Source organism: Hypanus sabinus, chromosome 5, assembly GCF_030144855.1.
Source record: "Hypanus sabinus isolate sHypSab1 chromosome 5, sHypSab1.hap1, whole genome shotgun sequence".
Lineage (NCBI taxonomy): Eukaryota > Metazoa > Chordata > Chondrichthyes > Myliobatiformes > Dasyatidae > Hypanus > Hypanus sabinus.
Window position 1 is genome coordinate 95,607,875 of NC_082710.1, and position 17,685 is coordinate 95,625,559.

The 17,685-nt window shown below is 38.2% G+C and overlaps 1 protein-coding gene across 1 annotated transcript in view; it reads right to left on the reverse strand.

Annotated features, from left to right (window-relative positions):
• LOC132394768 (low-density lipoprotein receptor-related protein 1-like) overlaps window positions 1–17,685 on the reverse strand; it is a 1,611,265-nt gene that overhangs the window by 334,880 nt on the left and 1,258,700 nt on the right. Inside the window, exons 43-44 of the mRNA XM_059971176.1 lie at window positions 10,773–10,962; window positions 2,942–3,150 (exon numbers count right to left, since the gene is read on the reverse strand). Coding sequence (XP_059827159.1) covers window positions 2,942–3,150; window positions 10,773–10,962 — 399 coding nt within the window. The remainder of the gene's footprint in view (window positions 1–2,941; window positions 3,151–10,772; window positions 10,963–17,685) is intronic.

A 17,685-nucleotide genomic window follows, 5' to 3' on the forward strand; every position in this document is an offset into this window, starting at 1 on the left:
CGACAATATGTTCTAATCTCACTTCCATTTCTTATGGTTTATGCATTAGTATCTATTTCTTTAAGATTTTTATCCATAGTTTAAGGACAGTATATTGATAAAAGCTTTTTCCCTCTAACTCATGCACCATTTCAACTTAAATGTATATTGTTTCCATTAGTAGACAACATATTTCCTTTAATACTGCTTCATCAGATTCTATAATTTGTTGTATAGTTCTGATGACCAGTTTCATCACTACCTGAAGAGGGCTACTGGATATATACAATAAAAACACACTGCTCAGCATTGTCAAATGCTAAAAACACAATCAAATGATCTTTCAATCTTAATCATAATTAATCATGTTTGAGTTCAAGTCATAAATGACTTACTCTTTAAAGTGAGAATATTTTAATACGTTACAGAATCTGGCCAAAATTTTACAGGGCATAATTTTAAAAGAACAAAGCTGTTATATCATTTGAACCTTCTCTTTGCTATATGGTGCCATTGTGGCATTTATTTCTATTTATAATAATGATTTTATAACATGAGTTCATATCGCTATACAATGCCCTATCCCAGAAATAAGATAAGACCATAAGATATAGGAGCAGAAGCAGGCCATTCAGTCCGTCAAGTCTGCTCCACCATTCAATCATGGGCTGATCCAATTTTTCCAGTCATTCCCACTCCCCTGCCTTCTCCCCATACCCTTTGATACCCTGGCTAATACACAACCTATCTATCTCTGCTTTAAATACACCTAATGGCTTAGCCTCCTCAGCCACTCGTGGCAACAAATTCCACAGATTTACCACCCTCTGTATCAATTGATTTCTCCAAATCTCTGTTCTAAATGGACGTTCTTCAATTCTGAAGACTCCCTTACTATGAGAAATAATGTTGTCTTATCTAATCTGTTTAGGCATTTGAAGTGTTTCTTTGAGATCCCCTCTCATTGTCCTGAACTCCAAGGAATACAGCCCAAGAGCTGCCAGATGTTCCGCATACGGTAACCCTGTCATTCCTGGAATCATTCCCATGAATCTTCTCTGAACTCTCTCCAATGTCAGTATATCCTTTCTAAAATAAGGAGCCCAAAACTGCACACAATACTCCAAGTGTGGTCTCACGAGTGCCTTATAGAGCTTCAATATCACATCCCCCCTCTTACATTCTATACTCCTAGAAATGAATGCCAACATTGCATTTGCCTTCTTCACCACCAACTCAAACTGGAGGTTAACCTATAGGGTATCCTACACATGGACTCCAAAGTCCCTTTGCATCTCAGCGTTTTGAATTCTCTCTCCATCTAAATAATAGTCTGCCCATTTAATTCTTCCACCAAAGTACATGACCATACACTTTCTGACATTGTATTTCATTTGTCACTTCATTCCCCTAAACTATCTGTCTGCAGGCTCTCTGTTTCCTCAACACTACCCACTCCTCCAACTATCTTTGCATCATCGGCAAACTTAGCCACAAATCCTTTAATCCCATAGTCCAAATCATTGACATACATAGTAAAAAGCAATGGTCCCAACACCGACCCTGGTGGAACTCCAGTAGTAACCGGCAGACAGCCAGAATAGGATCCCTTTATTCCCACTTTATGCTTTCTGCCGATCAACCAATGCTCCACCCATGCTAGAAACTTCCCTGTAATTCCATGGGCTCTTATCTTGCCAAGCGACCTCATGCGTGACACGTATCAAAGGCCTTCTGAAAATCCAAGTACACCACATCCACTGCATTTCCTTAGTCTACCCTGCTTGTAATTTCCTCAAAAAATTGCAGTAAGTTAGTCAGGCAGGACTTTCCTTTCAGGAAACCATGCTGGCTTTGGCCTAAATATGTGTCTTTGCCTGTTGTCTCAATGCTTTTGCTTTTACATGATATGTCCTACTGTCAAGTGACTACCTAATAGCTAAATATAGTTTCTTATTTATAACTACATGTTTGATCTTTGTTTAAATACCTGTATTAACCAAAAGCTTAAATTATTAATTATAAGGTAATAATGTTTCTACAGTTTATTGTGTTTTATATTTAATTTTATTTCTTGTCCTCAATCACAATGTTTTTGTTTACATTCATCCATTTAAGTTCCAAACACCTTTGTCAAATTAATCCATAAATACCAATATTCTGATGAAAATAACAAGCACTGAGTTATTTAACAATCTTCCGTTACGCTCAGAATGTTTGTCCTATCTCTGAAACATCAGTTATAATGTGGGGCAGAATTCAAGCATGCAGGAGCCAATATGAGCACAATGCACCACTAAATGTAATGGGAGTGGTTTTAACTGCTGAACTTTACACAATGTCTGCTAGTTAGAGCTAAGGATCAGGAGACAACTTGAGGAGCATTGGCTGGTAAAGACTTGGGGTCAAAGGAAAGGGGAACCATAGTGAAAAGATAGAGCAGTTTAAATGTATCACTGAGAGCAACTCTCATTCCTCTAAATTCAACAAAATGGGGGATTAGCATTCCCAAAAATAGGTCCATAGGCCTGTTTTTCCAGACTCCAGATTGAAATTTAACAAAATGTATACTTCTGAGGACTTTCACTGGCTCTGAAACTTCTTTCTACTCTCTTTACAAAGTAAACGCGATGGGCTGAACAGCCTAATTCTGCTCTTGTGTCATATGAAGAAGCCAATGTAGTTTCCCAAGTTAGGCTACTGTTTAAATTGCAGACAAATATCTTCACGTGGGTGTCCTTACTCTCAGTGCAGAAGTAAGTAAAGTCCATGGGTAAGTTATTCTACTAATGTTAACTGCCTGATTTCAAGCAAGAAACAATCTAGCATTGGAATAGTTGATTTGTTGAATGGTGAGGGTTTGCTATAGCAAGGCCATGCATGAGAACTCTCTTTCAGAATGGCATATTGATGAAATGTGATGTGACTTTAATTCTTTGTTATAAAATTCAAAATTTGTAACTTACGTATCTATGCGTTCCATCATATTCACACCTTTCAATTCTTCCGACAGAACCATCAGAGAAATACAGTTTCTCTGCCTTATAATCAATCGTAAGTCCATTTGGTGTGAAAATGTCAGTGCTGACGATGACTTGAACATTTCCTCCGGAGAGGGTTGCTTTCATTATACTGGGCTGCTGTTCGTTCCAGTTTGTCCAGAACATCAAACTGCAAAAGTTAAAAAAAAACAAATTATCAGGTCAAACCTTACGAAAGGATTTCACAATTTAAAAATATATGTATTGGGAAATGTTGTATAATAATTAATCTGTAATTTCAAGAACATTCATTACAAAGGTAAACAAATATTTTATCAGCTAAAATCAATTTCCCACATTTTACTGCAAGATGGTTTGTTGGTAATATACAATCAATAATAATGATTCTGTAAGATATTCTCACAACTGATAAAGTGCTGTTTTATATAGTATCTACATACAGTATGTAGATATATAGTTACTACAGATTTGGGAGTGGCTCCATATGTCACAGTGACAGGGCGTGATGACATGAGTCCCGGGCCCAGCTGACTCCGGCTGACAGTACCCGGTACAGGCCCCTGTTCAGGGTTATGGATCCCGCTGCCTTGTGGATATCTTTGGGAGAAGAGAAGGCTAAGGAGTAAACCCTACACAAATCCGGAGTGGAGCCCCTAAGGTGGTTGGATGACGTATCACGTCACCTCCTGGCAGCTCCTGCAGCCAAGCTGATGCCAAATGTACTGCTTCGCATTCCTTTGGACCACATCCGCAAGACCAAGAGGGGGATCTTGATGTCTGGGCAGCCCAGGATCTCTATATTCATCGCCCAGGTCTGTGGCACGGAAGACCGGGCACATCCATTGTCTACTTAGACAGATGGAGCCATTAATAGTATTGTCTACAGTTACTACAATTGCAGTAACTACGAAGGAATCTCCCTGTTTCCTGCTCCAGCAAATGATATTTACCTATATTAACTTTAACAAAAGCACAGGGAATAACATCAACTATTATTTGTCACCCTTTCTGATCTTGTAAAAGCCTTTGCATCGGTCTATCGAAGGAGATTTAATCAGAATTCTCAAATATGGCTGCCAATATAGAATATTTGGATGATACTGGACGGGATAATAGTAATAACTGAAAATGGTCACTCCATACTTGTTTGAAAACAGTTCAATCTCTCCTTGTTTGAAAACTGTTGTCACCTAACATTATGTGAAGCAACAGCAATTGGCAATTATGATTCTTTCATGATTGCAAAAAATGCTTCTTTCCCTGAAGATGAAAACATGACAAATGCTGGTAATCTGAAAATAAAGAATAGAAAATGCTGCAAACACTTAGCAGGACAGGCAGCTCTGCAGAAAGAGGAACTAATTTTAAATTTCACTTCAAAGAGCCTTCATCATACTTTTTAACACACCATCTCTGCTTCTCTTTTCACAGGTGAGGCTCGTTGAGTATTGCCAGTATTCTTATCTTTTCATCAGCCCCCTAGCCCATGCATCCATGCCCCGCTTAAGCCCTTTCCCTTTCAAATGCCGAATACAACACTTGTCATTTTATCTTTCCTTCCCACAATTCAAGAACCTAAAAATGCCAATGCAATTCATGCACTTTTTCCAATCTAGTTTACATTATTCATGTTCAGAATGCAGTTCCCCATATTTTGAGGAAACCAAAGATAGATTGGGTTTTTTGGAGCCTCTGTAGTTAGCCAAGAAGTAAGAACCCAAACTTTATGATGCATGCTACTTACTTCTCCACCTAACTGTCACTTTGACTATCTGTCTGTAGCCTTTTGCAGTGTTGAGGCTGAACATTTATTTGACATGCAGCAACACATTGTCCATCTGGGTGTGTTGCAGCTTTCTGATTCAGAAATTTCTTCTGAATTCAAATTCAGAATTCTCTTCCTCCAGCTCTGTCAGTTTTGTTTTCTCCATGAACATAGCCTAATCTGCTCACATGTCCACAATTCAATATTTTGCAACTTTTATGTTTGTTTGTATGTGTTCTCACTCTCCACCTGCCTTCATTTTGTTAGACATGTATATCACCAACAACAAATCCAAAGCAAAAAAAAAGATCTTTTGGCTAGAAGGATATATTGTTTTTTTTCTTTCTGCAGTTGCTGCCTCGTCTGCTGAACATTTCCAGCATTTTCAATTTTCATCATAAAAGGAGTAAGTCACTTTTGAAGATCACTTTTTTTTTGTTTTCCTGATTAACTGATAAGACTGAAGTATCTTTATGTTGTAAAATATAATTTTCAACATATCAGATTAAATAGGTCAATATGAGATGTTTCCTAGGGATAGGATTTACTCACATCAAGAGAAGTATTGACTTATCAGGGATAGTCAATATAGATTTGTACGGGATAAGTCAGGTTTTACAAAGTTGGTTTAGATTTTGGAGGAAGTAATGAAGATGATTGGGTGGCAGGGTGGAGATTAGTCTCTACTAAAGGAGTTGTAAGGCACTTCTTCCCTCCACTAGCCTGCAGGTCACCCTCGGGCAAGGTGTAGCACTTGTGTAACCCCTCAGTCAGGGTTTCGTGAAGCCGTGGGAGCAGGTTATACGAGCAGCTGGTGCACATCACAAACCCTGGTTATGTGAACACAAACACCAGGCAGACAATCTCTGAAGAGTTTTGACGATGCCTGGGGTTACTGATCTTTTAAAGACAGTGTCCCCAAGAAGGCAATGTCAAACTATTTTTCTAGGAAAACTTGCCAAGAACAATCATGGTCATGGAAAGACCATAATCATAAAACAAGTCACATAACAAATGAATGAATGAAGATGATGGAATTGAAACTGTTTAGTCTGAGGTTACATTTTGATATCTGATGAAAGTTTATAAAATGATGTGGGACATGGGCAAAATTGGCAATAGGTCTACATCCATTGATGGATGGGATGATGACTGGGGTGCCAAAGACATGAAATAGGAGAACTGACAGAAGGAAAACCATTTTTTTTAAACCATGTGATTTGTTTTTGGAATGCACTGCCTGTAGGTGTGGTGGAGGCTGGTTTTGTGGTAGTCTTCAAGAGACATTTGGAAAAGTATATGGTGTTGGAAATATTTTAAAGTTATAGGAAAGGGTCATATGGTGGAAATAGAGAGTTGTTTTAAAAGTAGGTTGGTACGAATATGAAAGACTGAATAGCATCCTTCCTTGCTATTACAATTCTATTATTCTAATTCCCTTCAGTTCTTTTACCACTTACCTACACAAAGGGATAACTTACAACCTAGTTTGTGATATGGGAGGAAACCAATCATAGGAACTCGTAAAATTACAGAGATAATCAAAACCCACCAGATAGATGGCACCCAATATTAGGATTGAACCCATCATCCCTGGAGTTGAGAGGAAGCAATATTAAATGCTATGCCATCACACTAGTGTTGTTGCACTGCACCACAGTCCACAGTGTCACTTTCTTAAAGTCTCAATAATATTATGAAGCAAAGAATTCTCCCTATGTTCTGGACAAAGTTTATATCTTAACATCACTGAGACAAGTTATCTAAGCTCATTTTTTTTGGTGGGATGTTGTATATGCATTTTCCTTTTTTTAAAAAACGTTACAGAAATCATTATGCCTCCAACATTTTTCATTAGTTGGATAGAATTTGAGAAGGGCCTGGGTTATATAAAGTAGTTTAATTCAAGTTTTTCATATTATTTAAGATTGAGATCCTCGCCTGAATCTTTGCATAAAAGAGGTGTTAAGATAATCAGGAGAAAAAAAATACTTGGAATGTGTAAATCCAACTGTCAGTTTAGTAGATGATTTTCACTCTCTGCTGCACTCTAAAGGCTACAAAAATTATTTTTTTAAATCCAAGAAAATGGATATTTAGTTAATGGTATCAAGCGAGGGACAGTCAAATGTATCAAATTAACCACTGGAATACCATATTAATTTTGATTTTAAAAATTAGGTCTTTTTTATTGATAAGTTGGTGTCTACAAGGTCACTGGCAGCCTGCTGGGAACATGCAAGTGTTGCTTTTGGAAGTGTACTTCTCTTTGCAGTTATGAAGGATTGTGATACGAGACCAGGATTTAGTTCTGCTTAAACATTAAAGCATCTACCAATCAAGGGTAGGCAGAGGCTTCATGCTCCGGTGAGATATGAGCATGCCTGCAAAGTCAGTTCCGGTGCACTGGGCAAATGAGAGCTACAGTGGGATCCAATGGCCAAGAAGGCAGTACTGCAACACTCCATGCAGAGAAAAAGGCAAGACAAGGCACAGAAGCAGTCACAGTCATTCACTGCAACCAAGGAAGACCCTAGTTTGTGATGCTTGTTTGTACCACTAAACCCAGACTTCTAAGGTCAAGAGAGTAGGACTTCCCCACTGCAATGGTTTGTCCACTTAAAAAAAACCTACGTACAGGTTTCCTGTCGTCATTGGACACAACAGACAACCATTACAACAATCAAGGGAAGGATGACAAAATAGGAAGAGAAACATTTAATATTTTTTATGCACTGGCACAATATTAAAGATATTTAACAATGGTTTTCTGTAAAACTTGTTTATTAAACACCATATAAAAATAGCCCATCCTTTTTCCATGGTTTCAACATTCATAAACAGGAGAAAATCTGCAGATGCTAGAAATCCGAGCAACACACACAAAATGCTGAAGGAACTCAGCAGACCAGGCAGCATCTATGGAAAAAAACTACAGTTGACATTTCAGGCCAAAACCCTTCGGCAGAGCTGGAGAAAAAAATCTGAGGCGTTTATTTGAAAGGTGTAGGGAGGGCAGAGAGAAACACCAGTTGATAGGTGAAACTTGGAGGGGAATCTTTGAAGAAAATAGCTAGGAAGTTGATTGGTGAAAGAAACAGAAGGTCAAGGAAGAAAAGAAAAGGGAGGGGAGGACTACCATTGGGAGGCGATGGGCCGACAAGGAGATAACATGAGAGATGGACAAGGGGATGGGAAAGGGTGAGGAGGTGAGGGGGAGGCATTACTGGAAGTTTAAGAAATCGATGTTCATGCCTTATCCTGGCAGTCTCAGCAATATACAAGCAACACGGTACATGACCACAACAGACTCACAGTTGAAGTGATGGCTCACCTGAAAAGACTGTTTTGGACCTTGAATGGTAGTGAGGGAGGATGTGTAGGGGCAGATGTAGTACTTGCTCTGTTTGCAAGGATAAGTGCCAGGAGGGAGATCAGTGTTTGGTGCTTCTGGTGTGACCTCTTGTATATCGGTGAGAACTAACGTAGATTAGCAGACTGCTTTGCCCAATCTACACTCTGTCCGCCAGAACAAGCAGAATCTTCCAGTAGCCACCCATTTTAATTCCATTTCCCATTCCCATTCTGCTATGTCCCATCCATGGACTCCTCCACTGTTGGGATAAGGTCACACCTAGGTTGGAGGAACAACACCTTCTATTCCATTTGTCTAGCCTCCAACCTTATGGCATGAACATCAATTTCTCAAACTTCTAGTGATGCCTCCCCCACCCCTTTCTCCTTCACCATTTCCCATTCCCTTGTCCCTCTCTTATGTTATCTCCTTACCCACCCATTATTTCCCTCTGGTGCTCCTCCCTCCCCCCCCCAATACATTTTTCTTTCTTCCATGGCCTTCTGTCTCTTTCACCAATCAACTTTCCAACTCTTTGCTTCCCTCCCCCTCCAAGTTTCAACTATCACCTGGCATTCCACCCAACCCCCACCACCACCACCTTTCAAACCTACTCCTCAGCTTTTTTCCTCCAGTCCTGCCAAAGGATTTCAACCTGAAACATCAACTGTACCTTATTCCATAGATGCTGTCCAACCTGCTGAGTTGCTCTAGCATTTTGTGTGTGTTGCTATGGTTTCAACATTGATAAGCGTTGTGTATAACAGTGAAAATTACCATTAAATTCAATAAAGGATTTATACTGTATAAACATTACCCATAAGGAATTCATTTAATTTAAGACCTAGCCATCAGAGAGGTGATATAATTCTACTGCATATGGCTGGACTGTATTCAAAACAATCAACTAAGCTATAAACAAAATTTGAACTTGAATTGCAATTTCTGATGAGGGTAAAGTTATTGAACCAATTTCCAGTGTCTGAGTGATTAACCTCTGCAGAAAGCCGGAAAGAATTAGAAGTGATGAAGCAATATGTTACTGTGATTATCACAGAGAAATAAACCTAATAAGATAGAAATCTCAATTAGTTCTTTTAAATCCATTTTGTAGGGAGCCATACAAACAATGTTGCTTTGATAAACCATTATACCTAGCATCTGTTCTTCCCTCCAGAGGCTCCTATTAGATGTTTGAATACATTTCTCATGTTAGCTGTATTTTAATAGAACATGCAAAACAAGCAACCCTAAAATATTCTTAAACATAAGAAACATCTTGTTTCTTATTATCATTTCTTCGTTATCTGATTTGCTTCTGCAAACTATCTATCATGATGCGTGCTGGCAATGCTGGAACCCAAGTGCTGAGGAAAGACAGACTCCAATGTAGAGACAACAACCAAAGTTTATTCATAAGAAATCCAACAGTACATTGGTGGCTCGGTTGAGTGACACTGTAAGATGAATCATTCTCAAAACTAGGATCCGCAACTAGCACTAACTGGACATCTGTTTAAATAATACAAGCTACATGAAATTCCCAAGCCTATCAAACTAAACTTAAGTTTATACAGAAAGCACCAAGAGACCACCATTACTAAGGAACTCTAAGTAATAATGATTCTCGTTGAACAACAATTAACCAATTCAGGTGCTCGAAAAACTTCATAGCCCACTGGTTGCTGTACATGCCCAAAGGGTTTATTATGCTATCATGGTATGTTTTCCTTAAAAGGTTATGCATATCCTGTTATGGTTATGAATGTACTGCATCTAAGAGCAAAAGTGGCCGTAGTTTCCCTTGAATGGGTACCCACCATGCTGAAAATCAACACCGATTTGACTTACTTTGAAGGAATGTACTGCTCTAGAAATCCTTCTAATTGAGTTCATTATAAATGAATTATTGCTTTGTGATTTTCCAAAGCATATGTTAGATTATAAATGTGTCAACAGGAAGAAATCAACTGTCCAACCAAGACATTGTGTATATATTCTACAGAAATGACAGTGCCAAAAATCTAATGTTTCTTTCAATAAAGGGTTTCAATCAGCAGTGCAAAAATAAAGATTGTAGAGATGGCTGTAGAGTAGAACAGAGATATTTGTATTTCTTAAGTAAGATCCACTCATATCTTGAAGTTCTTCATTCACTTGTCTACAAGAAACTAAAAGTACAGACATGTAATTCAAGACAGCAAGGGACACATCAGACAACAAGTCCAGCAAGAGAAACAGAATTAATCTTTCAAATTGAAGACCCTTTGTTCTAAGTTCAGAGTTTTTGAAATTTCTGTTGAGATTTCAGATTATTAGTGTCTGAAATTCTTTCATCTGGAGATGAAGTAGACTTTTGCACATATGGAAGGTGACTTGAGTACTTGGAATCATAAAAAGCTGAATTATAACCTACTTTTATGATTTAATCCAGCCACATTAATACCTTGGGAACCAACATTAACCATCTTATATATTGGCAGAAAGTTTATTACTTGTGTTCTTATCCACAAATGCTGAAAGAAGCACAGACTACAATCCCCACATGCCAAGAAATGAAATTTGACAATCAAAATTGTAGGCTATTTAGATTGCCAGAAAACAGTGACATACAGTATCAAAATAGCAAATATATTGAATCTAATGTACGATAAAAAAATGACCTTCTTACTTGTGGCACTCATCCAATGCAAGTACGTGAGGATGGTCATCAGGAGACATTTCAACAATGATTTCTCGGTCAAAAGCTCCAAATCTGCTTTGGTCAATTGTATGTCTTGTGATAGTCGATGTTGTTGAACTTGTCCAGTAAAGGGTATCCAATGCTTTATGATATGCCAGACCTTCAACTGAGCCTACATCTGTGTATCGAAAAGTTATAGGTCAATTATAAACACCATTGGTTAACAACATAAATAATTGTCCATAGTTGAACATAAATTTATCAAGATCTTAACAAATAATAGTTTAGGAAATACAAATTAAATAAAGTTGTAAAAACTTGATTGAAAACAGTATTTCCAGGGCCTTGAATGTCAAATATCAGACAAATTGTCATAGGTATTTCTCTAGAATAAAGGGTTCCCAACCTTTTTAAGCCACAGGGTCCATGGACTCCAGGTTGGAAACCCCTGCACTAGAGCCACTTATGAATTTTATAGTTAAGATAGAAGTATTTTTTAATGTTTTAACAATATTTGATATTTCCTGCATATTCTCAACTATACCCCAGACTTATCTTCTGTTGTTTAAAGGAAATAATCAAGGATACTTCCATGCAACTCGCTTTGGCTTTAGATGAGAATTTTTTTGGCTCCTTTTGGTGCCAGAAAGCAGAGAATCCCAGTTCCAAGCAATCTAATACCACCTTCAAACGTGAGATGACAAATAGTAAATAGTAGTAACGTCAAATCAGGATGGGATCCAAAATCGGCATGTATCAGATCTGATGTCTATAAGCTGATAAGCATTCATGTGGTCTTCCTTTGTGAACACCTTGAAACCAACTTCACAATTAAACAGATGTGTGTGCATAAAATGAGAGATTCCAAAATGATTAATTAATTTAAATGTCATATTGATATGCACAGTCTTACCTTCCACGCTATAAGATGAGCAGTTATACTAAATCAACCAGTAGTACACTGGTGGAACTGGCATCTAATTTAATAGCAGAGACTGTTGATCTCTGTTGGACAGCCAATAACAATTGACACTATGGAAGCATAAGCCATTTAGACTGTCAGGAAAACAGAAAGTGAAAATGACCATCTGATATCCTCCAGAGTATTACAACCCATAGTTGGGAACATTGACTGCATTTCCTTCTTAGTTTACAGGCACCACTCACAGGGATTCAGATACAATGGACGAATTATCCTCTGAATTGCAGAGGATGACATACACTGGATATCCCATGAAAAAATGCTGACAACACACAGAAAGTCAATAATCATGGTTTGGTTTTTACTTCCCGATAAATGAAGCATAAAACTATCCATAACTAAAAGATTTGATATATTAGCATGGTAAGTCCAGACAAAATTTAATGATCATTTTTTTCTAAATTATCTATTGCAGTTTGTCCATGACCACATATTGTAAATAGATATGATTGGTTACAGAAATTTCATATTTATAAATATTCATTCATAAGTACAGTACTGTGCAAAAGTCTTAGGCACATATATATAGCTATGGTGCCTAAGGCTTTTGCAAAGTACTGTATTAGTCAATGTGGAACAGAGAGCGAATTTGTAAATCTAGCAGGAATAAAGGATGTTGGCAATAGCAACAGTGGAGGGGTGTAGGACAGGTGGCAGAGAAGGAGGGCCAGAGAAGGGGAAGTGGGTTGTGGTGGCATGGGTGCAGACTTAATTAGCAGGGAAAAAATAATTCCGTTGTTTTCTATTTATCTCTTTGTTTGTTTGTACTGGATACTAATTCCCACATCTAATGAAGTCACAGGAGACAGCAGATGCTGGAGTCTGCAGCAGGATTCAGGGTAAATTGAGCTGAATCTGCAGGTGGAAAGAAACTGTTGCTGCTTCAGGTTGAGACCCCACATCAGGACTGAGTGTAGAAATGGAACATAACCAATATAAAAGAGGAGAGGGTGAGTCATGAGAGAGGGACTGTAATTCATCATAATCATTTTCACTGAGCTATCACAGTTGTGATAATTCTCACAGCATACCACACATTGTGCAGTTTAATTGAAATCACTCACACTTTAGCCTCTGCTAAAAACTTGCAATTGTTGGTTGTATCCTTGTATTCTGGTCTGTTAACTGTAAATGACATCTTTGACACTTACACTGCATAAACAGAAGACTCCCAAATTAGGTGAACAGGTCTTGAGGCTTTGAAGGCATTCAGTTCCAGCACCAACATTGGGTTATGTTGTGTATTTAATATTTAAGTAATATTTCAGTAATTTTGTATATATTCAATGATTAAGCATTCTTGTTAATTTAAATAATAATTTACAGGTGAAATGTGAAAATACATTAATTGCATATGTCACCACGTTAGCACATGATACACACATGCCTTGTTTAAAAGTAAACCTGTAGCTCAACAAACATTTCTGACACTCGTGTCTTCCTTTGAGTTAGTTTAAAGGAAGGAATGTACAAAGTATTAACAGGGTATCTACCCACTGAACATGCTGAAAAATTATTCCATTCAGTTGAAAGGTGAAGAATGAGGAAAGGCAGCAATGTGACAAACAATTCACAATAGTCTGAACTGAGTTAAAGATTTTTAATTGTTTTAGGCACTTGCATATTATTTTTAATTTTATTTTTAATTAAAAATAGTTTTAATACTTATGTAGTCATCTTGAAATTGTTGAAGCTACTTGACAGCAACTTGGGTATTTTGTTGTTTCACATGCAAAGCTTATTCTATGCGCTGCCCACTTTCTCAGGCACCCGACCCAATTCATGCAGTGTCCTTTAAGTCTGCCAGGCACTGCTGTCACCCTAACAAAAGGGCTCATCATTGAGAGCTGCAAATGCAATAGGTGAGTGTGGATATTTTTTGTAAATTGGTAACTAATTTGGGTAGCTTAGCTTTGGCAGGAATTACTGGCACAAATCCTCAGGGGTGCTGTCACTAACAGAGGAAAGAATATAAAACAGGATATTTTTTGTATTTTCTGAATTCCTGCAACAATTAGCAAATCAATAACTTCTGAAATTCAACGCTAATCAAGGCATTGATTTGAAGTCTTGTGAACAGCTTCACTTTATAAAAATGCAATTGGTTTGTTGGGAGAGGACATAAAAGTTGTGGTAAATTTATCACATTCATCATCCAGACTAAACAATTAGAAAGGTTAAATTAACATCTGTGTTCCAGTCTCCAGAGGTTGTAGACACCATTCGGATGAGATAGATTACTGTGACACCCTTTTATGTAGGCAAGGAAATCCTTTTACTTGTCTTCCTCACTGACTCTTCCAAACTACAACTCGTTTTAATTTGTAAACCAACTAATCTGGTTCTGTGATGGAAAAGAAATACTTCAAGTTTTCAGTACTTCATACAAGCCAGTGAAGCTCACTCTCTCTTCTTCATTCCTTCACAGATAATGGAACCTATTAAGCCCTGATATCAGTAGAACAGGAAAACAGTGATATATCGAAAAGATGTCTAGGACAACAATCTCCCGAACTGATACTGGCTAACTTCTTGCCATTCCCTTCATTCATCTTTCAGCCATAAAAAAATGAATTTATTTCTTCATTGAAACATCAGTCTTTGAGGCAGAGTTAAATTATTTAAGTGCTTTGTTACATAAATATTGAAGCAAAGCATTTGAGTACCAATTCTCTTAGATTCAGTGTCATGAGTGCTCATTGTTATTATAGCAACCACTTAATAAGATGGATAAATGTATTTCTGGGTAGAAGAATCACAGACCAGAAGAGTTTGAAACAGTAACAATGGACTCCATATAGTACAATGATCGATGAAGCAGTTTTGCACTTACACATTGAAGACTCACTTCCTTATAATATTAACAGAATTGCATTGAAAATAGTAATTGTCTGCAGCAAGAATGTGAAATTAAGTTTCTGCAAGTTATACTTTTAAAATAGAATTTCTTTAATGCCACCAGATGTGACGGGATAAATTCAACAAGCAAGTTCAGAGTCCCAGAGACAACATAACTGTGAGGCATAAGGCGGCAGATGCTGGAATCAGGAGTGTAAAATACTAACTGCTGGTGGAAATCAGAGGGTCAAGTAGAATATAGGGAGAGAAATAGACAGTTGATGTTTTGGGTCAACACGAAGAAATCTGCAGATGCTGGAAATTCAAACAACACACACAAAATGCTGGTGGAACACAGCAGGCCAGGCAGCATCTATAGGGAGAAGCACTGTCGATGTTTCGGGCCGAGACCCCTGTCAGGACTAACTGAAAGGAGAGATATTAAGAGATTTGAAAGTAGTGGGGGGAGGGGGAACTGCAAAATGATACGAGAAGACAGGAGGGGGTGGGATGAAGCTAAGAGCTGGAAAGGTGATTGGCAAAAGTGATACAAGCTGGAGAAGGGAAAGGATTGTGGGACGGGAGGCCTCAGGAGAAAGAAAAGGGGAGGGGAGGCACAATCCTACTATGAAGTACATCTTTCCCTCCCCCCCTTTCTGCTTTCTGCAGGGATCACTCCCTACGTAACTCCCTTGTCCACCCCCCCCCCCCATCCCTTCCCACCGATCTCCCTCCCGGCACTTATCCTTGTAAGTGGAACAAGTGCTACACCTGCCCTTACACTTCCTCCCTCACAACCATTCAGGGCCCCAGACAGTCCTTCCAGGTGAGGCGACACTTCACCTGTGAGTCGGCTGGTGTGGTATACTGCGTCCAGTGCTACCGGTGTGGCCTTTTATATATGGTGAGACCCGACACAGACTGGGAGACCATTTCACTGAACACCTACGCTCGGTCCGCAAGAGAAAGCAGGATCTCCCAGTGGCCACACATTTTAATTCCACGTCCCATTCCCATTCTGATATGTCTATCCATGGCCTCCTCTACTGTCAAGATGAAGCCACACTCAGGTTGGAGGAACAACACCTTATATACCGGCTGGGTAACCTCCAACCTGATAGCATGAACACTGACTTCTCTAACTTCCGTTAGTGCCCCTCCTCCCCTTCTTACCCCATCCCTGACATATCTAGTTGTTTGTTTTTTTTCTCTCTCTCTCTGCCCATCACCCTGCCTGTTCTCCATCTCCTTCTGGTGCTCCCCCACTCCCCCCGACTTTCTCCCAAGGCCTCCCGTCCCATGATCCTTTCCCTTCTCCATCTCTGTATCATTTTTGCCAATCACCTTTCCAGCTCTTAGTTTCATCCCACCCCCTCCGGTATTCTCCAATCATTTCAAATTTCCCCCTCCCCCCACTACTTTCAAATCTCTTAGTATCTCTCCTTTCAGTTAATCCTGACGAAGGGTCTCAGCCCGAAACGTCGACAGTGCTTCTTCCTATAGATGCTGCCTGGCCTGCTGTGTTCCACCAGCATTTTGTGTGTGATATTTTGGGTCAACACCTTTATCTGGTCTAACAGAAATCTTGTTTAAGAAGGAATTCCAGCCACATATATTTACTGTGATAAGGGCATGCGTATTCTTTTGTTTTGCACTCCATGCCTTTCACATTATAACAAAGTAAATTGTACACTTCATTACCAAGAATTTAAACTGTGGTATTATTGCATATATAAAAGTGAAGTGTAAAATCTGAAACAAAAGCACAAAATTCTTGGAGCACTGAACTGGTTAGTATCAGAATCAGGTTTAACGTCACTAGGATATATCTTGAAATTGCTGTTTTTGCATAAGTAATACATAATAATAGAAAACAGAAACTGAATTCTAGTAAGTATATACATATCTACAGAAAATAATTAAATTAAATTAAATAAATAGAGCAAAAATAGAAATAAAAAAAGTAATGAAGTTATGGGTTCAATGTCTATTCAGAAATCAGTTGGCAGAGCTGACTTCCAGTTACCTGTCAGTTATATATATATCTCTGTAAAATATTTTTAACCATAGTATTCCAGTTCTGTTGAAGGACTTTTGGGGTCATTGACTTGCAAAAAAATTAACTTGTTTCTCTCCCTCTTCAATCGCTTGAAATGTTCATTACTGTTAGCACTTCCTGATTTTAAGTAGGACCAACATTGCTAAGGACATACTGAGCTTACTGAGCATACTGATCAGACAACATGGTTTCCTTCTTAAAGATGTTTTGTTCAATGAGCAGCTATTAATATGTGTTGATTCTTTTGGTCTGTATTGAACACTTGGCTCCAGATGCCTGACAGTATAAAGTCATCTTTATTGAATCCCGTTGAATGATTTCTGTAACTTGGTTAAGGCTAATAAAGACAGACACATCTCATGTTGCACGGTCAGTAACATTAACCCAGCAGCAAGTTGTTACAGAACGGGCATTAGGCAGCTTAACGAATAGAAAGATTGCAGAACATAAGCACTGAAGTCTCAGACTAGCTAATTTCAAGAGCTGAATGATTTTTAATGCAAATTCAGACATTTATTTCAAATTTGCCTCTGCATATTTTAGAAATGATTCATCAGATATTGTAAGATGACTAAAGGAATTGATGGTGTTTGTGCATGTAGTTTGTCTGAATAACTCAAGTTAGAATAAGATTATAGTATTTGTCTTAATATGTAAAGTATTTTTTGTTGAAGCTTATTTTAGGCCATTGGTTTTCTTGTACCAAATCTTGTTAACATTCTGGTTGATTGCTTTTAATGTTTGCAACTCTGTTTAACTATTTCAAAAGCTCATCATGTCCACATAATTTAATGCATTGCTTCAAAGCCATTAAACAGAATAGCTTATCTGATATTGTTCTTGTAATCATAGAATCACATCATTATAAAGCATAGATAGAGGGAACTACACCTATTGTGACTGTGCTGGTCCTTCGAAAGAGCTCTTCACATAATCCTATTCCCCTGCCTATTTTTTCTTCTCTTTTTCATTGCTAATACTTTTGTTTTCTGACATATCAAACTGCTCTTTGATGCAGATAA